This window comes from Prorops nasuta, unplaced genomic scaffold (assembly GCF_024137725.1).
Source record: "Prorops nasuta isolate Cenicafe-Biocafe unplaced genomic scaffold, Cenicafe_Pnas_1.2 PNAS00051, whole genome shotgun sequence".
Taxonomy (NCBI): domain Eukaryota; kingdom Metazoa; phylum Arthropoda; class Insecta; order Hymenoptera; family Bethylidae; genus Prorops; species Prorops nasuta.
In genome coordinates this window covers 637,932-664,189 of record NW_027116848.1, presented here as the reverse complement: position 1 = coordinate 664,189, position 26,258 = coordinate 637,932, and the positions used below count along the sequence as shown (strand labels likewise).

Genomic DNA, 26,258 nt, shown 5'->3' with positions numbered 1-26,258 from the left:
TTTTTTCTTGATTAAATTCTTAGGGTGCCAGGCACACCATGGGCCAACCGAATAGCCTTCTATTTCCTCGAAGCACTTTTCACCGCTTTCCCGGCTTTCCCGTGATTCTACCTTTCTTTCTTAGGGTTGCCCGAGTGCCGAAACCTATTGCTAGCCGATTTTTCTTTCTATATCGAGACCGCGCTTCTTACGGACTACGTGTCTTTTCTAGGCAGTAACACACACTTGGCCGGAGACTGATTCGCGGAAAATTATCCTGTTCGCATACCTTATAACCTACTGGCTATATCGAGTCAAAAGTCGCTGCAGGCACCTTTCTTTCGGCCTTTTCATATCGGGTTCGCTTTCTCTAGTTACCCTCTAACGCTCCGCAGCCTTGGTTAGGTACCTCCTTCCTGTATTAATTAGGCAGATTTTTCCCCCTTTTCTCTGCTTTCTTACGAAGCACTTCCGTTTATTCACGCAGTTAACTAGGCAGTGTTTCGCACCTATGTCTGTTGCTTTTGCCGGTTTTCTAGGAAGTTACTTTCTCGCCGCTTGCCCGCGACAGCGCTACAGTCGGCGCGAAAGCTCTCGCGATATGACCAATCGCGCGCTAGGCGCGAAAATTCAAGATTCTTAACGTGACCAAAATCGAGTACAGAATTGTCACGTTACAATTGATGAATCAGGGTTTTGATTCAACTGAAATATTACTTTGCTCTCACTTTCGTTACCAGTTCCCCATGAGATATCGATAGTCAAAGTTCATTAGAATTTGTTGTTAAAATATATGACGAATTTACATTTACTAAGACTCGACAGATAGCTTGAAATGTATACTTTTCAGGTTTACGTAAGTAACTAATTGCATAATTAATTTAATCTTTAAATAATACTCCTGCAAGTTTAAAGAGTGCACGATTTTTGCCGCGGCGATAGACTGTGCAGAGGCGGGGAAAGCGTTGAATGTCGAAAATACAATTCGCTTCGCTCGCTTCAAAATAGCTTGTGCTCAAGAATTTTGAATATCTCAGCAACCAGAGCATCAATGGAGGTATTTTTTTCAAAACGATTTAGAAGATTGAGAGAAACTGATTGATAAACTGTAATCTGGTGGGTCAGGTCTTTCCGTTCCAAAATTCGGGTAATACTTCGGGGAGAACTAAGGGTTGCAATAAACAAACTATGGCCTTTCCACAGAGTGACTCACCTTTCCTCCCATGTTGGAAATTTATTTTCTAAATGCGTGGATAGACTGTAAATGGTATGAGAATAAATGTGATCAGTATTGTGATAGTATGAGTGAGATTTAACGTTAAAATTTGGAATTTTCGCGATCGCTAAGCGGGGAAGGAAGGTGTAGGCACGGTTACGTAAAGGAGAGAAAAGGAGCAGCCATGGAATGGTCTAGGAGAACGAGGACAGGCAGAATGTTGTTAAGATAAGGATGAAGAAAGCGACTGTCCTGCTCTGACCCGAAAGCTCTGCCAGGATGGTAATAACCAGATGAGGGGCATATTAAACCATAATCCAAAAACATTGGCCTTAGGTACAAAGAAATCAGGCGAGTCAACAATCGCTGCGGATTCATGTGAATCAAAATAGCCAATAATGAGGTTAGATACGAACTAATCGCCAATCAGCTTAGAACAACAGGATCACCTGGGGAGAAATAGGGCAAGAGTATGAGGAGAAAAATGTAACGAGTTTTCGAGAGATTGAAGTTTCTATCTCTTGGAATTTATATGGCCGAGCGATGGGATGTCTCAAGGAGCTGGATCATCACGGTTATCAAACGGTTTTTTTCCGGAGCCAGAACGTGGTGGAAGCTGGGCGTAGGAGTAGATCCTGACTAGGAGGAAAATTATCGATTTTGAGAAGCCGGACCATCCTGGAGGGCGGATCGAGACACATTCTGGTAGGAGTCTGGGACCTCGCTCTACCTAGAAGGAGGCGCGTGGAAATTGGGATTGGAAGAAGAGAACCTGGACAGGGAGACGGACGGCAGGCGACCCGGAGGGATGTTCAAGGTGACCTGAGAAGGCTTTGTCTTGCTGCTCCATAGGTTAGATTTTCTAGTTGTCCGCGAATTATCCTCCGAATGGCGAAATTAGCTAATGTGACCGACCCAGGAAGAGGGAGGTGTCCTGAAAATGCTCTGGAAGGAAGGTCCCCGTATTTTCCGGGCGTAGCCGCTGGCAGAATAAGGTGAGGGCGAAAGGGTGGTGCATTCTCCTCTTCGCTGGATCTCTGCAGGGTTCAGGATGTCTTTCCCTAGATGTCTCCTAGCCGAATGGCAGATAGTAGGGAGGTACTATCCAGTCGGGAGTAGTTTTATCCGAGTGATGCCCGTTTCTCCACGTAATTTTTCGACACAGCTACTACTCGACACGTAACAATTAGACGCGTTACATTTCACCATGTAAAAATTCAACACGTATTTTTGACCACGTTCCGATTCAACACAGTAATGATTCAATACGTCCAATTCAACCGTAATGATTCGCCACGTTGCAATTCGCCACGTAATAATTCGCTACGTTACAATTCGCCACGTAATAATTCCCCACGTTGCTATTCGCATTGTGACCGATAAAATAATGTCGAAAGAAATGTATTTTATAGGTTTAGCTAAGCCGCACTTAGCTGATATATTACGTGAAGCTAAACTCAATTAGGCTAAACATATTTCGATTCAGCGCCTAGATCGTAATTCCGTAATAAAATCAGCAGTAAACCTTTCAATAAAATTTATTTTATTTAAAAAATAAAATGCATTTTTGCATATAGCGAAGGCTTTATTCCAAGCAGCAATCAATATCTTAATTATTCTGACAGAAATCTCATGTGTGGATGATTTGGTCATATATTCGCATTATTCTTTTACATATTGTGATACTCATTAAGTTTCATTGCAGCTTTTTCGCATTTAAATCACACACACACACACACAAACAATATCAAACTAATAAGTTAGTGTAGCTTTATTAAAGTAGTATATCTGACTTCCAGCAACATGGATATATACAAAATAATATTAATTATAAACAATGTAATTATTAATTTATTATCAATATGCTGATTATTTCCAATATCTTTTCTACCATGAGCCTTTTATTAGGTAAAATATGCGTTATTTCCATTGATACATTAATATAATTTTTCCACTGTTGACTCTTTTGCAACTTAATAAGACCAAACCTCAATGTCCTAAAATTTCGGTTTAGTTTGTATCTGTAATATGCAAAATATGACATGGTGAATAGTAACATAGCTAATCGTTACGTGGCGAATTGTTACGTGGCAAAATGTAACGTTGACAATTGTAGCGTGGCAAATCATTATGGTTGAATAGGACGTGTTGAATCATTACTGTGTTGAATCGGAACGTAGTCAAAAATACGTGTTGAATTGTTACGTGGTGAAATGTAAAGTGTCCAATTGTTACGTGTTGAATAGTAGCTGTGTCGAATAATTACGTGGTGAAACGGGACCACCCTCTTTTATCCCCGTATACTTTTCCATTGTTTTACATAGTTAATGATTCGTGGGCCGGACTTGTCCCTCTTATCAGGTGAATAGTATCCGATCGGGGTGAGAGAGGTGAATCGAGCTTGCGACGTTGCCGTAAAAGGAGCTGTTCGGGGTGTCGGGAATCCTGCCACGAACTCTCTCCCTGAGTACCTTTATCTGTTGGGCCCCCCGAAGGGAGCGGTCGGTGGATGAAAGCCTAGAGCGTCCCCTAGAGCACTAGAGAGGGAGAAATCCTGGTTCGGCGAGATAGCCTCCCTATGGGACTTCGTTTTTTTTAAGAATGGGACTGATTTATCCCCGTCATCGGGAGATAATCGCCATGCGAAGAGACCTGGATGAAATAATCCCCAAACTACGCCTCACTTGTTCGTTCCGTGAATCGTTGTGTGAGTGTGATAGCGTAAATGTATGAGTGTGTGATACAATTGGAATTGTGGGAATAATAGGGTTAAATAAATTATATATTTTCCCCGATAATCGTAGCTAGTTATCATTTGCCCTACTCCTCTATTCACCTATTTTTCCTGACTCTGCCCCTCTACCTTTTATTAAAAACTGACTAGCCGAGGATATGGTTGATATTGTGGACGATTTCCTCGGTGACGGTTCCAACGACGAACCTGGCACCCAACCACAGTATATTATTATGAAAATATTTCTTTTCGCTACCGGAACGATTATCATCGGGAAGATCGAGCCATAAATATTTGTATACGGAGATCGTATACGAATGGAAAAATAATCTCCGTTATAGCACAAACAAATTTAATATTTTAAACCATTTTCTTCTTATTTCCATCTTAAATTATTTTATCATTTTGGTGCAAGAGTGTTTCATAATAGACAGATATTCTTAGCTTTCAGGGTATGTTATAATATTAACGGAAAGGCGTATACCAACATTCCAAGAAAAACAAGCTTCGCTTGTAAAGAAAGGACGGCAAGTACATAAGTCGTATCTAGCATAATTAATATAGTAATATAAAATATTTTAATTAAAAAAAATAGTGAAATCCATATGCTAGGCAAGTATAAATTATTGTTAATATGATGAAAATTTGTAACAAGGCAAATTCTCTTGCCTTGATACATAGCTTATTTCTACTTTTGAAACGCCGCGCTCAAACGAGGTTGCTCTCGATCCCGGGTGGCGGCGCTGTGCCCGCGCGCACAGCTGCCGCGCTCGCCTGGACTAGCGCAATGATTTAGGCGGAAACACCACTTTTACCCGTCATCAAGGCAGGACACTATTTTGGAAAATCCATGGAAAGCTTTGATCAGGTTCGGATACCCATGTAAGTGGACCACGGACCAGGGTTTGATATACTAAGAAGGAAGGAAGGAGGGTAGACAGGAAATTGGGAAACTGTCAGGAGATTCATTGGGGACTTCAACTCCATCCATTAATTCTAACCTATCAATTGACTCTGCTGTGCATGCCTGGCTTATACTTTGCTATATTGTTTATTGCATGAAGGAAAGCGTTGAGGACCGATAGTAGGACTCAACGTTTAAGTATTAATATTCCTTTGTGATTAGCTTAGTGGCTCCAGATCTAGTGGGGCATAGCAGGTCTACGTAGGAAGTATTATTGAATCTAACTCCAAATACAGGAGATATATACAGAGCTTTTCCATTTGCACTTATATAGTCTAGTACTTCCAATAAGGAAAGTTAACTATTATTAAGATGAGTTAGATTATAGATTCCATCGCCTGTATGATGACAGGATTTAGGCTTTAATGCCATATATATATATATATTTTTATTTTTCTTCTTTACTTATATACTTGTACATAGTTTTGTTTTAATGAATTACCTCCAGACTAAGGGTTAAGATTATATTCTGAATAGAATATTAATAATGAATTGGTGTATAAGCACACTGAAAAGGGAGTTTAAAAGACTCCATTATATAACCCTATTCATTTAACTTTCTTGATAATGATTTAGATATTGATGGACCTGGCTATGCCTTGCTTGACTTGGTGTTACCTTTTTGCTTGTGCCTTTTATATTTCCTACAGGACTAGTACAGCAAGTAATTAGGTTCTTGAAGGGCTAGCGTTGGATGAATTGAGAAGGAGCCTTCTGTCTGATCAGACTTATTCATACATGGACTGAGGGTCCTTCGATTATCCCACATCATCAATATTATTTAATAGTTAATTTTCTTATTTATACATAATTACTTTTCTTGTGAATGATCATAACTTCATTGCTCTTGTCTTTGTGAGTTAACGGTAGATTTGGGGAGAAAACCCATGTATAACTGTATAATTATCTTAACTTTATACTTGTAAATTGATAGATAGAGCAGTTGTAAAATATAAATCTTATTTTGATTTTTATTAATATGTACTGGTAATTTTCCTAGAGAATCCACTTTAATTTCACAGCATGTCACGTCCTTGAAAAGTCTCAAGCCGGCAAGCCTCAGACTGGCTCATACATAAGGTTCATCAGCCTGGCGCTCTTTATAAGTAAAGTCTGTGTGCCTTTGCACTGATTTCTTGTTAAAATTGTGCCTTCCCCACATTAGCAGGATTTATGTCGCAAGTTAAAATTTGGAAAAAGGAAAATAGTAACAAAAAAATTACTTGCCGGTGGACCGTTGTATGCAATCGTATTAAATAGCCACATTTTTAATTTATGAGAAGCAACGCTTAAATAGCAATATAGCGACTTACACATGAATATTTGGGCCCGGCAAGTAATTTTTGTGTTACTATTTTCCTTTTTCCAAATTTTAACTTTCATCATGGTAACAATAATTTATACTTGACTAGCGTTTGGATTTCACTATTTTTTTTAATTAAAATATTTTATATTACTATATTCATTATGCTAGATACGACTTATGTACTTGCCGTCATTTCTTTACAAGCGAAGCTTGTTTTTTGCCGGATCTTATAAGGTTTTGTAAGAATATAGAAGTTCAAACTAATCAATTATTTTAACTAATTCAATCTAACAAAACATTTTCCAATGTTCTCATCGTTCCATAATGTAAAGTTTCAATTCAAAGTATTAATTTATTATTCTATTAAATAAAATACAGAATATTACAATGATGATTTCATATCATGGTTACAATTTTAAAGGCTTTTAACATAGTATTCACAATAACTGTTTGAATTATATTTCCAAAATTGTATACCCAAAATCACCTTAAAGCCTTTCGCTTTCAAGAATATGCTTCTAAATTTACCTCTAAATCCACCTTTTTCTTAGGTGTTACTCTCACTATCAACTTTGCATTATGGTTCTTTCTCTAGTAAGCTAGTGCCATTTATTTATTCTTTTGATTAATATTAACTGTAAAATATATACCAGTTAATACAATGGAAGCCTATGTTTTTTAAGTGTACTGCTTTCAGTTTCCTGAAGTTACACACTGTATGCTCTATTACATGAGAAATATTGAAATAATGAATCCCTTTCATATTTACACATCTACATGATTTTATTATAATTTTCATCAACTATATGAGTTCTAAATCCAAAATTGTATGCCCAAAATCACCAGCAAATCCTTCCCTCCCAAGGATTTTCTTATGAATTGACTCGTTTCTCCACCTTTTTCTTAGCTGTCACTCTCAATGTCAACTTTGCATTATAGCACTTTCTCCAGCACATTAGTGCTATTTATATTTTCCTTTCATTAATATAAACTAGGAAATACACCAACTCCTGCAATGGATGCCTCTCTTCTTTAGATATATAGTTTTCAGCTTCCTAAATTTATTCACTGTATGCCCCATCACATGTAAAATATTGCAATCATGAATTCTTTTCATATTTACAGATCCACATGATTTTGTTATAATTTTCATCAACTATGTGATTTTTAATTCCAAAATTGTATAGCCAAAATCATCTACAAGCCCTTCACTTTTAAGGATTTGATTAGAAATTCATCCCTTTTTCTTAACTGTTACTCCCAATATCAACTATGAATCAGGACTCTTTTTCAAGCAAACTAGTGCCATTTGTATTTTCTTTCATCAATATAAACTAGAAAATTCACAAATTAATGCAATCGAAGCCTCTATTTTAGATATACTGCTCTCATTTTCCAAAATTTATTCACTGTATTATCTATCGCATGGAAAATATTAAAGTGATGACTTCATTTCATTGTTTCACTTCTAGATGATGTTTTCATTATACTCATTATTGAATTGACTTATATATTTCAAAAAGTTTATGCCCAAAATCACCTGCAAGCCTTTCAATATCAAGAATTGGCCTCCAAATTTGTTAATTTCTCCATCTTTTCCTTAGATTTAACTCTCACCATTAACTTTGCATTATGGCTCTTACTATGGCAAACTGATATCATTTCTGATTTCTTCTATTTAATATTAAAATTTGGGCCTGCACAATGACACATTATAACACGTTATTATAATTCAATCTGAAATATAATCTGACTAAGTTCCAAAAAATATATTACATATTATATTATAAAACCCAATGTTATACTTATAAGAAATTAAATAATTTTTTTGCAGATAATAATAATTTCTTTCTACTCTGATTAGGGAAGCGTAGATAAATATTTGGTTTTAATACTTTTTTTATATTATAATTGAAAATTAAGTAACGATTAGCAAATATTCATCTACTTTTCTTTAATCGTAGTAATAAGAAAGTTTTATTGTCTCCTGGATAATTGTTTGTATATATGATATAACTTATCGGATAGTTCTTTTTTATTTCCTGAGCGCCCTTTCGGGGTTCGCCCCAATTTTCTTACAATCCTTACTCTATTTCCTTACATCTACTTATACTATCTTAAACCTACTTCACACTATTTTCTTATTCCTTATACATATTCCTTATACATATACATAGACATAGAGAGAGAGACGCCTCATTCATTCCTCCATTCTCATTTATTCTCACTCATCCTTCCGCTGACCTCCGCTTCCAGTTTATCCGTCCATTTCTCTCTTCATCCAACTCTCTCATCCATTCCCCTCCCTTTCCACTTCCATCCAAAATTTCCTTTATTCTCTCCTCCACCCCCGCCTCATCCCCTTCCTCCCCTCTTCCACATCTTCCTAATACATGCTCCCAACTTTCCCTCTCCCACCCACATACCCTACACCTTCTCTCCTCCTCTTTCCTCCAATACTGCCCTTCTCTCATCTCGTTTCCCAGCCTATACCTCGCTATCCTTCTCCATTCTCCTTCTCTTTTTCCTCCTCTTAGGTACTCCGGTATTTCTTCCTCTATCACTATCCTATACCACCTATTATATCTTGATACTCCTATCCTACCTCTCCTCTCCTCCTCTTCTTCCCTTTCCATTCTCCTCCCTACTTCTTCCCATATCCTTTCTCTCTCTTCCTTGTTTTCCCATCCCTCCCTGCCTCTCTTCTCTCCATATTCTTCAATCAAACTCCTCCTCTCTTCTTCCCATCTTGACCCTTTTTCTCCTCTCCTTTCTCTCCCTTCCATCTCCCTCAAACACTCCCTTGCCCACTTGTTCCCTTTCCCTTCCCTCAGCCTCTCTTCAAAATCCCATGCCCTCTTTCCTGCCCTTCCTCTTATCTTTCTCATTTTCACCTCCTCCCTCACCGCATACCCTGGCGTCACCCACTCCACCCCCAGCACCCACTTAATAAACCTCTCTCCCATTGCCTCTACCCTTCCTCTCTTTACCCAACCCCATATCTCCGCTCCATAACCAATCACCGGCCATATCATCTTCTCAAACATCCACAGTCTTCTTCCCACGTTGTTTCTAAATATCCTTTTTCCTAGTCCCCACACCTCCTTCATCACCGCTCCAGCTATCCTCACTCTTTCCCCTACATGTCCGTCTTGCCTTCCGTTCCTCATCATCCTATATCCTAGATACTTCACCTCCCTTACTTCTTCAATCCATCCTCCCTTCCATCTGCACCTCACCTCCCCCCCTACCCTCTTTCCAAATCTAACTATTTTAGTCTTTTCTACATTCATCTCCATTCCTCTGCCATCTAGGAACTCCTCTACCACTCCCAACATCATTCTCATTCCCCCCATTTCTTTTGCCATCACAACAATGTCGTCCGCACTTATCGGATAGTTAAATTCCATATCAGTTTAAAGAAAAAAACAGTTAAACATGCATTTTGTTAATGAATTCAACACCTGGAAGTTTAGCATATGATTTTCAAATACCTTAACAATTTCTTGCAATTAATATGCTCCTGATAATCACTGATGCACATAAATGTTGAAAGTATACATCTTCTTCGTACAGTGTTGAAAAGATGTAAATATTAATTTTACTTCATCCAGTCAGCTCTATCCTCAACATTTCAAATTGAAATATTCTATCTTAATTTATCTGAAAAAGAAATTTCACAAAGTTCCACAAAGTATACTAACATCCTGTATTATAAAATATAATTTTATACTTATCTAATAATTGTCAACTCCTTATGTTATTATTATTCGAATATATTTGTCATTTTAAAAATCAAACTCATTCACTAACATGATAATGAACATTCTCACTGCATTAAATATACATAACCTTACATTACTATTGACAGTTAAGAAGTCGCCGGATTAGTTATATCGATTATATCGATTTATTTGCAAGTTCACAACTATAGTTTCGTCGTTGAGTATAGTTTGTTGGAAGCGATGTGAAAATGACGTCACTTTCCTTAGCAGCCAACTTCAGCCCGAGATATACAGAATCAGCCCGGGACATACAGAACTCGGGAAGAAAGAACGGAAGAGAATTTCAACTTCGGCATATATATAGCTAACAGAGTATGAGATCTCTGGATTGCGTGAACCGATTTTAATGTTTATGGGCTCAAATGAAAGGGCTTTCAAAACCATTTTAAGTAAAGCTTTACTTAAATCATGACAATTGATCATTCATAGAAATAAATCGGTTTGAAAATTGGAACAGCTAAACTTGCTGTATAAGTTACACTGTAGTGCTCGGCGGTATAGACATGTCATTATCTACTTTTATATGTACTTGCCGTCGAGACACTACCGTGTCTCTTGATTACAGGGCAGCTCCACCTGAAATCTTGTTTTCAAATATAACATTATTTTCAAACAGATTTCAATTTTTACAATGGCTTTTCAGTCCTCGGAGAAGCATCTTTAAATAAATAAGGCATTTTCCGGCTGAAATAAAAAAAAATCGAAACAACAAAACTAATATTTTAAAAATAAAGACGAAATTGCGAAAACTGGCTTTTTTATTCAAAAGAATTTCCTTCAAGGATTGTAAAAAGTCCAAAACCTTTCGAATCATTGTGAAATATGGCCAAACTTTGAGACTTAGTAATTTGTATAAAATTCTATACCGTGACAATGAGACTAAATATGAAAAGTTGTTCTACTTTTTAAAAACTAGATAGCGCTAGAGAGATGCCATAGGCTGCCCATAGGTGCAACGGACAGAGAGAAAGGAAGAGAGAAACAATAAAGTATTCAAATATATTGTTGTTACACTCTCTCTCTCTTTCTCTCTTGTAAGTAGATTGTACTTGCTTGTGTAATGTCCTGCTTTTCACAGAGATATTTTTTGCTGCCATGATTTCCCCGTGGGGACTCTGTTGTAGCTTCTTATCACCAAATCTCAGTCTCTTTAGTGAGATATTATTCATTATTGGTGCTATATTTATTCCTTGGAAAAATTGCTTCTCTGCTGTTACTGGTGAGTCTAAATTCAAAGTTTGATTGCCGCCTAATTTGCATAGTCTACCGCCTGCGCATGTCTGAATAGCACAGTGTGTTCTCTGTAAAGGTACTCCGTATTGTTTACATCTCTTAAGTGACATCACACTGGATATTGAGGCCTGTTCCTATATGAGATAGTACTGCTGCATCTCAACCTCTGCCTTCACCACTCTGCTACTTCATTTTCTGGACTTGTGTATAATGCCTGTCATTAAGTGCGGTATATGCGGGGGCTATGTCAGTAAAGCAGATCTTACGAGGTTCTGCTTTATCCTTGATGACGGCTACCATATGATTTGTGTTCGTCGTGAACTGAAGATGACGGACCAGGATGTTATTCCACAGCAGAATTGTACTGTTTGTGCTAAATTGTCGAATTCTAGTCCTGTGTCCCAGCGCCCGCATTCAATTAATGCGGTTAATGTGGCAACAGCTTCGACAAACAATACTAGTGTTTCGCCAGTATCAGAGCCGGCATTGACAATGCTTTTTGCTGGTTTGAATGAGCGCTTGGACGCTATAGACACTAAGTTGTCAAAAATGGATGTTCTTGCCGATAAGGTTGACTCGTGCCTCTCAAACTCGACAATATGGCGGCACGCATTACTGAAGTAGAGGGCGTGGTTGGAGAACTCAAGGATACATGTGAGAAACTGGATACCAGGATCAAGGTACTCGAATCTTCATGCGACAATGCGCTGGTGCCGGGACTAACTGACGGCCTGCAGTCGCGAATGAACCAATTGGAATTCAACAGCAATAGGACTCAGCTTCTTTTTCTGGCATTCCGAAGTGTGAGGCTCCTGATAGCTCACTTATTGAAAGAGCTCTCAAGGCTCTCAGTGTTGACCTTGGGTCTAAGGACGTTGTTAATTCTCGTTGTCTTCACGCTGCGGTCTCAGATAAACCAGGTACTCTTGTCGTGCAATTTAATAATGAGGCCTGTGCTGACTCTGTCATTGCCGCTAAGCGTTCAGTGGGTAATCTTACTGCTGACTTGATTGATGCGTCGTTCAATAAATCTAATATATATATATATATATATATATATAGGTTTTTGCCACCGGCGCTGTATAAGCTACTTTACGATACCAAGGTTACTGCTAGGAAAGCCAGATATGAATTTGTCTGGGTGGATGATCTTGGCCATATCAAAGTTAAGAAAAATAGGTCGTCACCAGTTATTAGAGTTAATTCGCCAGCTGATTTCGCTAAATTGACTTTATGAAGCTCCTCCCTCTCTACCTCACCTGCCTCTTTACCGTCGATATGCAATGTTTTGCACATATGTCATGTTAATGCGCAATCGATACCGGCACATCTTAGTGAATTAGAAATTATTTTATACATCACTCTTATGACGTCATTATGATCTCTGAGACTTGACTAACGCCAATGATTACGAATGATGTTATAGATCTGCCGGGTTACCTTATATTGCAGTTTGACAGAGCTCATAAGAGGGGTGGAGGGGTTTGTATTTATTACCGTAGCATATACAATGTTAAATTGATCTGCTCGTCTTCCTCTGAGATATATATACCACGTATGGAATACTTATATGCTGAATTATTAGCGAATAACAACATACTATTTCTTGGTGTTATTTATCGGCCTCCGCGTGTTGCTTTTAACTCGGATTTAGAAAATGTGCTTCAGGATTTCTCCCAGGACTATTCCTGCAAGATCATTTTGGTGATCTAAATGCTGACCTTTGTACGAGTACTCCTGACTGTACTTATTTGCGCAGAGTAATTGAACTCTCTTCGTTATTTTTAGTGCCTTATCTGCCAACGCACCATACTTCCACTTCACATACTTGGCTGGGTATTAATTTAGTGGATTGTGAGGATAGGGCCTATTATTCATCTCAAGCTTCTATGCCATTTCTTTCTGGTCATGACCTTATTAGTGTGGAATATAAAATCTCCTGTAATGCTCCATATCCTCTTTCTTCCATATGTGGCAGGCGTTGGGATAATCTGGCTACTCCTGAGGCTGTGTCCTCTCTTGCTAATTATGACTTTGGTACGATATTTCAATCTGGCTCTATTGATGAGACTACCTGTGCGCTGAATCTCCTGTTATTATCCCACTTGGACAAGTTTGCACCGAGCTACACCTTTTTGCCTCGAAACCCATTTTCCCCGTGGATGACCAACAGCATAAGAGTTGCTATAGTTAACAGGAATAGGCTCCGATGCAGGTTGCGTCGCCTTACTCCTGCTTCGCTCTCATTTGAAATGCTGCGTGAGAATTATTGCCGGACTCGAAATAGGGTGCGTGGTATGATTAGAGCCGTCAGGGAAAAGTTCTACCTGGACTCTATAAATCGATGCTCCAATCCTAGAGCACTATGGAGCTGTCTTCGTAATTTGAATATTGTGCCGAGGGGTAATCGCTCTACTGTGTACTGCTTTAGTTCGGAACAACTATGTAAATATTTCTGTAGTACCTTCAAACCGACTATTGCAGGTAGGGAGCAGTCATCTTTTCTGGATGATCTGGTGCCATTACCGCCCTATAATGAAGAAAGCTTTTATATTTCCCCCATTGACTTCCCCACGTTTCTTCAAATTTTCAAATTCTCAGAATCGCTACTATCTGGCAGTGACCTGCTCTCCTAGGCTTTTGAGGACCTGTTCCTCCTCAATTTTGCCTGCCTGTCTTGAGATTTGCAGCCTCTCTTTGTCCTACTCCTCTTTCCCAGCCTGTTGGAAACATGCATATATTACGGCGGTACCTAAGATCAAAAACCCCTCTGAACCGTCACTTTAGGCCTATATCTATCATCCCTGAGTTGTCAAAGGTTCTTGAGCGGATAGTGTGTAAGGATGTGCTACAGTTTCTCCATAGTTCAAATTTTGTTGATGATACCCAGTATGGGTTCTGTCAGGGCCGGTCGACTCAAGATGCTCTCATCAAGCTAACTGACTACGTGCGACTAGGCAATGATAAGAGGAAAATAACCGTGCTTGTACTCTTCGATTTTTCGAAAGCTTTTGACATGGTCAATCATATCATTTTGCTGCGTAACCTCTTGGCCCTTGGGTTTTCGGGTCCGATACTACGGTGGTTCTGGTCCTATCTTTCTGACCGTAAATGTGCTGTGCGATCTCAGGACTCAGTCTCCTCGTGGCATGTAGTTAGGTCTCAGGTTCCGCAGGGTTCATTGCTAGGCCCCCTGCTCTTCCTTTTATACACGGCGGATGTTACTTCGGTATTTGTTGATTACTTTCTTATTCGTTATGCAGATGACATCCAGGTTTGTGCTCAATGCCAACCCTGTGATCTTAATCAGTGCATCGCGCGAAGCTTAATATTAGTATAGGGAGATTTTGTACCTGGGCTCGTGACAATGACCTAGTTCTCAATTCAGGGAAAACCTCTGCATTGATTCTTGGTTCCTCCAGGTTTATTAATGCAATTAACTTTCACACTATTGCTCCGATCATTGTTGATAACTTTGCCATTCCGTTTGCTACCTCCGTGCATAGTCTTGGTGTTATCACAACCTCCACCCTTAGCTGGAGAAAAACCGTTACGGCTGTCTGTTCTAGGATCTACCGTTCTCTGTATACCAATTACGGTCCAATCAAGGTTGTCTTACTACCAAGATTAGGTTAACCCCTTAGCTTACAATGACGTATGAGAGACGTGATAGTTTTTCGGGGCCAAACATAAACAAAACGTCTCAGAGACGTGGTAAGTCTACCGGCCCAAATATAAACAAGACGTCTCAGAGACGTGGTGGGGCGACCGTGCCAAATGTTTAATTATACCATGCACGTGTATATACAAATCATAAGACGTTTGCGATTTGTACAATTTCGAACGCTCAGTCAAGTTGTTTATGTCCCTACGCGTGACCGACCTTGGTGTCGCTTTTGGCACGCACAATTAAAAATTAAATCGTAAGGCAAGGGGTTAAAACTAGTTAGAGCGCTTATCTATCCTTTATTGGACTACTGCTCGCTTGTGCTGACGGATATAAGCGTTGTTGAAAATATCAGGCTATAGCGAGCCTTGAATGCGTGCGTGCGTTTTGTGTATAATGTAAAGTCTGACCATATTACACATTTCTTTAATATAAGGGAGCTAGCCTTCTGAAAGTGGAAGAAAGGCGCTTTTACTTTCTAGGCATTGCCATTTACAAGGCATACTATTGGCCAAAAGCCTCGGTATTTGTCCAACTTGTGCTCGAGCTGACATATTCTGCCTCGGCTGTGGATAACACCAGGCGTCCGGCTTTAGACCTTAAATCCCCGGCATGTAGAACTGTTGCGTATTAGCACTCGTTTATTTCGTCGGGCGTGCGTAACTGGAACTCATTGCCTCTTTACATTCGGAAGGCTACTACTCTTACTAATTTTAAGATTTGTCTTTACCGTTATATCCTTAGTGGGACCTCCACATAGTTGCGGCGCTTGTTTTCTGGTTTTTGTTTTGCTAATCACATGTTTACGTTTTCTGTTTCTTATACCTTTAGTCTGAGATTTATATATATTTTATAACTATTACAGTTTATATATTTAGTAGTTTATTATTATCACTTTGTATTTTCCGTTATAGAGGAGAGCGTTCTCTTTTTAATGTTCTTTCTATTGTTTTGTACGGATGGGGCTACCCCTTGGTATAATAAAATTTATATGAATTTATCTATCTATCTATCTCTCTCTCTTTATATATATCCGTTGCACCTATGGGCAGCCTATGGCATCTCTCCAGCGCTATCTAGTTTTTAGTAAGTATAACAACTTTTTATATTTAGTCTCATTATCACGGTATAGAATTTTATACAAATTATTAATTCTCAAAGTTTGGCCATATTTCATAATGATTCGAAAGGTTTTGAAATTTCACAATCCTTGAAGGAAATTCTTTTGAATAAAAAAGCCAGATTTCGCAATTTCGTCTTTATTTTTAAAATATTAGTTTTGTTGTTTCGATTTCTTTTTAATTCAGCTGGAAAATGCCTTATTCATTTAAAGATGCTTCTCCGAGGACTGAAAAGCCGTTTTAAAAATTGAAATCTGTTTGAAAATAACGTTATATTTGAAAACTAAAATTTCAGGTGGAGCCGCCCTGTAATGTCGGTATACGCCTTTCCGTTAATATTATAACATACCATGAAAGCTAAGAATATCTGTCTATTATGAAACACTCTTGCACCAAAATGTTAAAATAATTTAAGATGGAAATAAGAAGAAAATGGTTTAAAATATTAAATTTGTTTGTGTTATAACGGAGATTATTTTTCCATTCGTATACGATCTCCGTATAAGAATAATTATGGCTCGATCTTCCCGATGATAATCGTTCCGGTAGCGGAAAGAAATATTTTCATAATAATATACTGTGGTTGGGTGCCAGGGTCGTCGTTGGAACCGTCACCGAGAAAATCGTCCACAATATCAACAATATCCTCGGCTAGTCAGTTTTTAATAAAAGGTAGAGGGGCAGAGTCAGGAAAAATAGGTGAATAGAGGAGTAGGAGGGCAAATGATAACTAGCTACGATTATCGGGGAAAATATATAATTTATTTAACCCTATTATTTCCACAATTCCAATTATATCACACACTCATACATTCACGCTATCACATTCACACAACGATTCACGGAACGAACAAGTGAGGCGTAGTTTGGGGATTATTTCATCCAGGTCTCTTCGCATGGCGATTATCTCCCGATGACGGGGATAAATCAGTCCCATTCTTAAAAAAAACGAAGTCCCATAGGGAGGCTATCTCGCCGAACCAGGATTTCTCCCTCTCTAGTGCTCTAGGGGACGCTCTAGGCTTTCATCCACCGACCGCTCCCTTCGGGGGGCCCAACAGATAAAGGTACTCAGGGAGAGAGTTCGTGGCAGGATTCCCGACACCCCGAACAGCTCCTTTTACGGCAACGTCGCAAGCTCGATTCACCTCTCTCACCCCGATCGGATACTATTCACCTGATAAGAGGGACAAGTCCGGCCCACGAATCATTAACTATGTAAAACAATGGAAAAGTATACGGGGATAAAAGAGGGTGGTCCTGTTTCACCACGTAATTATTCGACACAGCTACTATTCAACACGTAACAATTGGACACTTTACATTTCACCACGTAACAATTCAACACGTATTTTTGACTACGTTCCGATTCAACACAGTAATGATTCAACACGTCCTATTCAACCGTAATGATTTGCCACGTTACAATTGTCAACGTTACATTTTGCCACGTAACAATTCGCCACGTAACGATTAGCCATGTTACTATTCACCATGTCATATTTTGCATATTACAGATACAAACTAAACCGAAATTTTAGGACATTGAGGTTTGGTCTTATTAAGTTGCAAAAGAGTCAACAGTGGAAAAATTATATTAATGTATCAATGGAAATAACGCATATTTTACCTAATAAAAGGCTCATGGTAGAAAAGATATTGGAAATAATCAGCATATTGATAATAAATTAATAATTACATTGTTTATAATTAATATTATTTTGTATATATCCATGTTGCTGGAAGTTAGATATACTACTTTAATAAAGCTACACTAACTTATTAGTTTGATATTGTTTGTGTGTGTGTGTGTGTGATTTAAATGCGAAAAAGCTGCAATGAAACTTAATGAGTATCACAATATGTAAAAGAATAATGCGAATATATGACCAAATCATCCACACATGAGATTTCTGTCAGAATAATTAAGATATTGATTGCTGCTTGGAATAAAGCCTTCGCTATATGCAAAAAATGCATTTTATTTTTTAAATAAAATAAATTATATTAAAAGGTTTACTGCTGATTTTATTACGGAATTACGATCTAGGCGCTGAATCGAAATATGTTTAGCCTAATTGAGTTTAGCTTCACGTAAAATATCAGCTAAGTGCGGCTTAGCTAAACCTATAAAATACATTACTTTCGACATTATTTTATCGGTCACAATGCGAATAGCAACGTGGGGAATTATTACGTGGCGAATTGTAACGTGGCGAATCATTACGGTTGAATTGGATGTATTGAATCATTACTGTGTTGAATCGGAATGTGGTCAAAAATACGTGTTGAATTTTTACATGGTGAAATGTAACGCGTCTAATTGTTACGTGTCGAGTAGTAGCTGTGTCGAAAAATTACGTGGAGAAACGGGCATCACTCGGATAAAACTACTCCCGACTGGATAGTACCTCCCTACTATCTGCCATTCGGCTAGGAGACATCTAGGGAAAGACATCCTGAACCCTGCAGAGATCCAGCGAAGAGGAGAATGCACCACCCTTTCGCCCTCACCTTATTCTGCCAGCGGCTACGCCCGGAAAATACGGGGACCTTCCTTCCAGATCATTTTCAGGACACCTCCCTCTTCCTGGGTCGGTCACATTAGCTAATTTCGCCATTCGGAGGATAATTCGCGGACAACTAGAAAATCTAACCTATGGAGCAGCAAGACAAAGCCTTCTCAGGTCACCTTGAACATCCCTCCGGGTCGCCTGCCGTCCGTCTCCCTGTCCAGGTTCTCTTCTTCCAATCCCAATTTCCACGCGCCTCCTTCTAGGTAGAGCGAAGTCCCAGACTCCTACCAGAATGTGTCTCGATCCGCCCTCCAGGATGGTCCGGCTTCTCAAAATCGATAATTTTCCTCCTAGTCAGGATCTACTCCTACGCCCAGCTTCCACCACGTTCTGGCTCCGGAAAAAAACCGTTTGATAACCGTGATGATCCAGCTCCTTGAGACATCCCATCGCTCGGCCATATAAATTCCAAGAGATAGAAACTTCAATCTCTCGAAAACTCGTTACATTTTTCTCCTCATACTCTTGCCCTATTTCTCCCCAGGTGATCCTGTTGTTCTAAGCTGATTGGCGATTAGTTCGTATCTAACCTCATTATTGGAAATTTTGATTCACATGAATCCGCAGCGATTGTTGACTCGCCTGATTTCTTTGTACCTAAGGCCAATGTTTTTGGATTATGGTTTAATATGCCCCTCATCTGGTTGTTACCATCCTGGCAAAGCTTTCGGGTCAGAGCAGGACAGTCGCTTTCTTCATCCTTATCTTAACAACATTCTGCCTGTCCTCGTTCTCCTAGACCATTCCATGGCTGCTCCTTTTCTCTCCTTTACGTAACAGTGCCTACACCTTCCTTCCCCGCTTAGCGATCGCGAAAATTCCAAATTTTAACGTTAAATCTCACTCATACTATCACAATACTGATCACATTTATTCTCATACCATTTACAGTCTATCCACGCATTTAGAAAATAAATTTCCAACATGGGAGGAAAGGTGAGTCACTCTGTGGAAAGGCCATAGTTTGTTTATTGCAACCCTTAGTTCTCCCCGAAGTATTACCCGAATTTTGGAACGGGAAGATTTGACCCACCAGATTACAGTTTATCAATCAGTTTCTCTCAATCTTCTAAATCGTTTTGACAAAAATACCTCCATTGATGCTCTGGTTGCTGAGATATTCAAAATTCTTGAGCACAAGCTATTTTGAAGCGAGCGAAGCGAATTGTATTTTCGACATTCAACGCTTTCCCCGCCTCTGCACAGTCTATCGCCGCGGCAAAAATCGTGCACTCTTTAAACTTTCAGGAATATTATTAAAAGATTAAATTAATCATACAATTAGTTACATACGTAAACCTGAAAAGTATACATTTTAAGCTATCTATCGAGTCTTAGTAAATGTAAATTCGTCAAATATTTTAACAACAAGTGCTAATGAACTTTGACTTTTGATATCTCATAATATAATGAAGGTAATTAGCACTAATTGGTCTTAAATTAATCGTAATTCAAATTACTATTGAATTATAAGGAAAAATAAATTGATCTTTTAATATTTAGTATTATTTTACAATTGTTATTCAATTCTAAATTTTCAAAAAATCATTAGAGAGCTGTTAAAAGGAAAAAGTAGTACTTCTTGGATTTCTTTCATCCTTTATTCTTTTGAAGAGTATGTAAAAAATTAATTCTGGCTTAAAATCATTTGTTTAAAAGTTATAACAAGTCAAAGACTTTGCATATTCTTTAATTAACAAATCATTCCTGAGAGAATCATTTAACGCACGATGGCTGGGTTTGGTATACAGATTAACGATACTAATAATACTTTAATTTTGTAATATTGTTGATAAATATTAATGTTTACATAATTTACAGAGTTTTTAAGGAGTGTACATTTTAACATGGTTTTTTGCAATTCAACAATATAAAAACTTAAATGATGAGATATTTAACAGACGTATCTTATAGAAAATTTGAAAATAAACATAAAAGTAAAGAGTGATGTTTCTTCGTACGGGGCTTAGTTTTCGAGATAACACCTATATTTTGCGTAAAAGGAAGATATTTTACAATTGTCGATTCTTTAATAAACTTTCCATTATTTTCGGCACGTAGTAGTTCCATAGTCCTAATGTACATATTTTTCGACCAATTGCAAAAATAAAAGTTTATACATAAAGCAACGTCCATACCATTTGCTTTAATGACTGGACTATTACTTCGTATTAGTACCAAGAGAATGGGGCTTTTTTCCTCCGAAGAGTCGAAAGTGAAGCAAAACTCTAGTACGCATACGCGGTTATGATTGACGTGAAAATAGTAATTTTCGATCCGGTAAACTACGCAGAAAACAGTCATTCCCCATACGCGTGGGGTGAAAATAGACGTCCCAACTTAAGGAGAGGTTACCATTGAAAGGATTGAAAAATTGCATTACCTTTCAGAATTGTTTTATTATATAAAATAATTATTTCTGAAAATAGGATTTGGCATGTATTATTCTTATATTAACGAAGATTACATCCAATTTTTATTCATACAAGAAATTCCCAAATAGCGTCAATAATTCGTCTTAAATAAAGTGATGAATTGGTCTGCGTGGTGCGCTCCATAGCCTTGCCAGTCAATCTGAATAAAAAAATTGTGAAATATTATTAAACTAGACTAAATTCAAGAAGCCTTATCGTCTTTTGATTTTCGAAAAACATTCAAACGTCTAAATAATGGATGTTTCAAGTAAAAATATATATATATTTTGTTTATACAATGTTTTTCGTTTCAAAAGTTTGCCATTTAGAAGTTTGGAAGTTTTTTAGGAATCAAAAAACGATAAGACCTCCCAAATTTAATCTAGTATAATAGCATTGTTTTATTTTTTTATTCAGATAGATTGGGCAAATTTGTATACTACCCCGAGCATACTAATTTATAACTTTATTTAGTAAAATCTGCTGACCACCATTGTGCATTTCTTTGCATCAATAAAATTCGACTTTATTCTTCCTTGATAGAAGAATATTATGTGCTGAATCCTTTTTTCAAATGTTATTATTTTATATAAAAAAAAACAATTTCGTAAGTAATGCAATTGTCAAGCCTCACGATGGCAACCTCTCCTTAACTCATTATTTTGTCAATACGTTATTTAACAAACCTGATGAATCTGGATAATGTCCATTCATTTTGGCTGGAGAATCTGTTGCCAATTGGGAAGCTGTGACACTTCGAGTTTGAAGCGTTCCAGTTTTTGATGGAGATGAAGAATTCGGCTGAAAGTAAAATAAGTTTATAGTTCGACCTAATACCAGCAATTGCTTACAATTTTTAAAACTCAGATGAAATGTGTGTAAGAAATATTCACTAAATTTAAAATAGTAGTTCTACCACGAAACTTCAGTAATTATATATTGTTTAATAATAAAAATTATAAAGAATCACAGTTCAATTAAAATATTGTATTCAATTTCAATACAAAATTATTAAATATTGATCAACTGGATAAAATTAATAATTTATCGGTAATCATATTTAGATATGGTATTTAGAATACTTTAATTGTTTATTTAATTTTTATAATCTATATAGAAGGAGATATCTCTCTAATCCTCAAGTATTAATTAACCAAACAATAAGAAAGCTATTCCACGTACATTTATTAAATTTTCTACTTTCAGTTTGATTAATAAGATTTTCTGTTTTTCTGATTATTGCTTAGGTTTTACAGCATCGTTCTACTAAAAAAATAAGAGCATGTATGCAGAAAATGTGCCTGAGAAAAACACAACTGTTACGACAGAAAGAGCTTAGGAATACATCAACGAATAATTCAGATAACCTCTTATAATTTTAGCATAAATTTATGATTAGTGAATTAATAGTACAGTGATTATAATGGAAAGAAAAGTATTGATTTCTACCTCGTCTAAAAGTTGACGCAATCTGTGGAGTTGTGCCTCTAATTGTCGATTATGATCTTCGAGTATCTGCATACGTGCTTCCAATCTACCTTTATGCTCTCTTAATAACTTCGCTTCTGCAATCATATCGCAATCAGGTTGTCTGGCTCCATGACCATCTTCTGGAGTTGAACCTGGCGTTTGTTTTAACAATAGGCTTTCGTACTCAGCTTGCAATGTTGCATTTTCCTCTTCCAATTCTCGAATCATGGTTTCCAATTCTTCCCTTTGCTCAGCATCAATAGCAGCCATAACTTGAATCGGACTTCTCGGTACATTAATATTGTCAGCGCCATTTAAGCTTTGACAATAATGAGCTATCAACTGATGCTCATCGTCGCTATCTGGAGTTGAATTGCTTCTTGTTTGTGATAATTCAACTTCTGCCAATCTCGAAGCATACATTTCCAAACGTGAATGCATATCTTGACTCAATGAACTATGTTGAGGTGAGGGTGCTGGACTCTCCAGTGCATCACCTTCAAGGACCGTCTGGACGGGTAAATAGCCTACTCTGGGGTGTTTTTTAAAGTATCTTTTTGACTTGAATTTATTACGCAATGCTCTCGTAAAGTCTCGAACATCTTCACCTGAAGTTGACTGAAATCAAATATGCAATTTGATATCCCAAGAACAATACAAATAATCTCGAAAATATATAATAATTAATCAGCTTCTTTCTTACAGCTGTGCAATATTCTTGCATTGGATGTGTCAATTTATGATTCTTTGCTTTACGTCCAGAGAAGAAACAGTTCTGGCACATGTCAAAATTAAAGCATTTCAAGCATCGATATCTGCACACGAAAGGGGCAATATAATATTGAAGGCATTGAAAATTCAATGTATTATTCTAACAAAAAGAAGCGCGACATTATTTACATACCTAAATCCAACAATTGGGTATTCCTTGCAAATATTACATTTTGCTTGATGCTTTGCTGTTTCTGCAGCGGAAAGTCTATGAAGTACGGGAAGCCAAACCATACTTTGGGGTTCTTGTTGCAGCCAACTTAAAAAGTGTACGGCTTCTATTTCATTCTTATCTTTACCAGCCTTTTCAAAACAGCTTCTTACACTAGGCTCAATATTGGAACCCCCAAATGCTGCAACTTCTCCTAATTGTCGTGGTACTTGAATACAATCGTGTAAAAGAAGACCCAGTTTTCGTTGATCGACCAATCTATTTGGATCCGCTATTAATCGGAACAAATCTGCAGAAATAATAAAAATACAGTCTCTTTTAAAGTAATATCCTTTACAAATACTAGATCCGCTACTCATATTCTAACAAAGGATACAAGAATATATTTATCTCTCTAACTATTGGGTTGGCGAAAAAGTAGTCTCGGTTTTGATCTCTATACAATTATTGAAGAATTGCCGGATAAAATGACCCATCGGCTGAATATGCCAAAATACTAAAGGTGAACAGTAAGCACATTATTGGTTCATGATAGACATAGAATTGATAAAGTGACTCACTCTTTCAGTCCGTCAGTCCTATTAGACGTTTCTTTTTAAAAACCAAAAATTATAATCTAAATTCTTTTTTGTTTAGGAAATGATGTACGTAATGTAAATGAAAGAGAAATAAGAAAAGCACATATTTCTCTTTTATAAATATCGTGCATTCATCTGTTTGATCAATATAGCGTTAAGTTGTGCTAAGATAACAGCACTGCGTATAGTTGTAAACACGACTCATCTGGGTGGACATTGCTCAAATTTTCTTAAACACCTATCAAAATCATTTTCAAATTTTTCGGGTGTCTTTATCAAATTTCTAACGATAATTTGATAATTATGTAAGCTGAGGGAGCCGCTGATGTAAGCATTTGTTAAAAAAATTGTGAAAGCTCTTAACCCCTTAAAAGTCTATGTCACATATAGGCGACTTGGTACAAAAAATACAATAAAATATTCCAGATTGATATTTTCTTGGTTATTTAAAGATTTGTAAGTTCGCAGAACCTAAATTTGTTGTGAAAATTTGAAAAATTCGAAATAAAATTGCGATGAATACTTTTGTCCTGAATTAGAAATTGACTGTGGATTAATATATATATGAGCAATTCCACCAATTCGGGAACTGGTTTACCGACGCACCTCCCAGATTTTTTTGATATTCTCAAATCTTGTACTCTTGATCGAAAAATGATCTTCTAATTCTTTCAGAATTTTTTATCCATTATTTACGACGTAGTTATATTGGAAAGTTTTTGATTTTAAGTACGTCCTATCTTTTAAATTATTTTTTATAATTCTTCAAATAACTTAATAAATTTTTTTCACACATGATTTCCATGTAAAAAAATGTCACTTTTCCAGTGGAATAATTGTTCTTCTAGTAACATCACTTTATACCGAAGAAATTAGCGTTTAACGGGATCCCTCGAGCCCTCTGTAGCCAACATTACGGAACGAAAAACGATGGAAAATTGTCCAGTGTTATTTTTCAACCGATTTGAATGATTGTCGGATTGTTGGAACCGTTAGGACTAGCACCTTGTCATAAAAAGCCTTATTCCCCAAAAAATGAAAGAAAAATCAAATTGTTTAAAAATTCGCATTAATAATATTTAACCGCAAAAAAAATCGGGCTTCTTTATGACGAGGTGCCAGACCTAACGATTCCAACAAGCCCAAAAACATTGAAATCGGTTGAAAAATAGAGCCGTACCATTGTCCCGCGTTTCTGAGGTGGACGAAAACCAAAAATTTTTAGGAAGGAAGCTAGGCTTCCGCCCCTCTTGCGGCTCACGCTAACGTGTTCCCCCACTCCAGCATGGAAACTTCCTGCGAAGCTTTCCTCATATTTACGCTATTCCCCTATCTGTAGCTATACACATATTAATACCGCTAAAATAATGTTGCGACCATATCATCTCGCCGATAGAATGAAATTGCTAAAAATGCAATTATCATTTTGAAATAAAATTGTAGAAAAGGAGATTTCGTAATGCTTGAAATATAAGGCATACGGCGAAACGCGGGACTATAGTACAGTCGTATTTTTCAAAAGAATTTGATGAGACTAGTAATAATTAAAGCCATTCTTCATGTAGATTGTCCTAAAGAGCTCGCATTTTCGATAAAGCTTATAGTTTTTCAGCTATGGACGATTGAAGTTGCACGGCGCACAAATACATATTTCTTCTCTCGCGTAGATCAGCTGTTGCGCACGTCCATCTTCAATCGTTCATAACTGGAAACCTATAGGTTTATCGAAAATGCGACCTCTTTAGGACAATCTACATGAAGAACGGCTTTAGTTATGACTAGTCTCATCAAATTCTATTGAGGAATATGCCTGTACCATTGTCCCGCGTTTTGCCGTAATTTCAGATTTCAGGTCTTCGAGCGTCACTGACTCGTTCATTCTGCTATTTATTTCGGAACAAATAAAAGTACGGTTGCACATTGAAAAATTACATTAGAAGCTCTCGATAATATACATGCTGCTATGAGTATTTCTTAATCTTATGAAGCTTGTCGTAGAAGGTGCAATGCAATAAATTAAGTAGGGCAATTTCGCGATTGAAAATAAGACCCACGTACATACATGGTAAACGCTATGTGTGTTTGTATACAGTACACTCCACGAGTCACTAACACAGTCGCACCCGTATATATGTAGACCTACTATGCTGGTTTACATACGCTAGACTAGGCAACATCCTGCAGAGGGGAGAGGGGAAGCCAACTTTATTTACTCTGAGTACGCATCTTGTTACAGTTTGCATTATAATGACAAAAAGAAGCATTGCAAAAT

General features: G+C 37.4%; 1 protein-coding gene across 5 annotated transcripts in view; it reads right to left on the bottom strand.

Moving 5' to 3' along the window:
• The window catches only part of LOC136784284 (dystrophin-like), a 384,172-nt gene that overhangs the window by 129,565 nt on the left and 228,349 nt on the right, over window positions 1-26,258 (bottom strand). For all 5 annotated transcript variants that reach the window (XM_066744866.1, XM_066744864.1, XM_066744863.1 and 2 more), the window contains exons 7-10: window positions 23,370-23,697; window positions 23,169-23,280; window positions 22,445-23,083; window positions 21,682-21,796 (exon numbers count right to left, since the gene is read on the bottom strand). In XM_066744866.1, coding sequence (XP_066600963.1) covers window positions 21,682-21,796; window positions 22,445-23,083; window positions 23,169-23,280; window positions 23,370-23,697 — 1,194 coding nt within the window. The remainder of the gene's footprint in view (window positions 1-21,681; window positions 21,797-22,444; window positions 23,084-23,168; window positions 23,281-23,369; window positions 23,698-26,258) is intronic.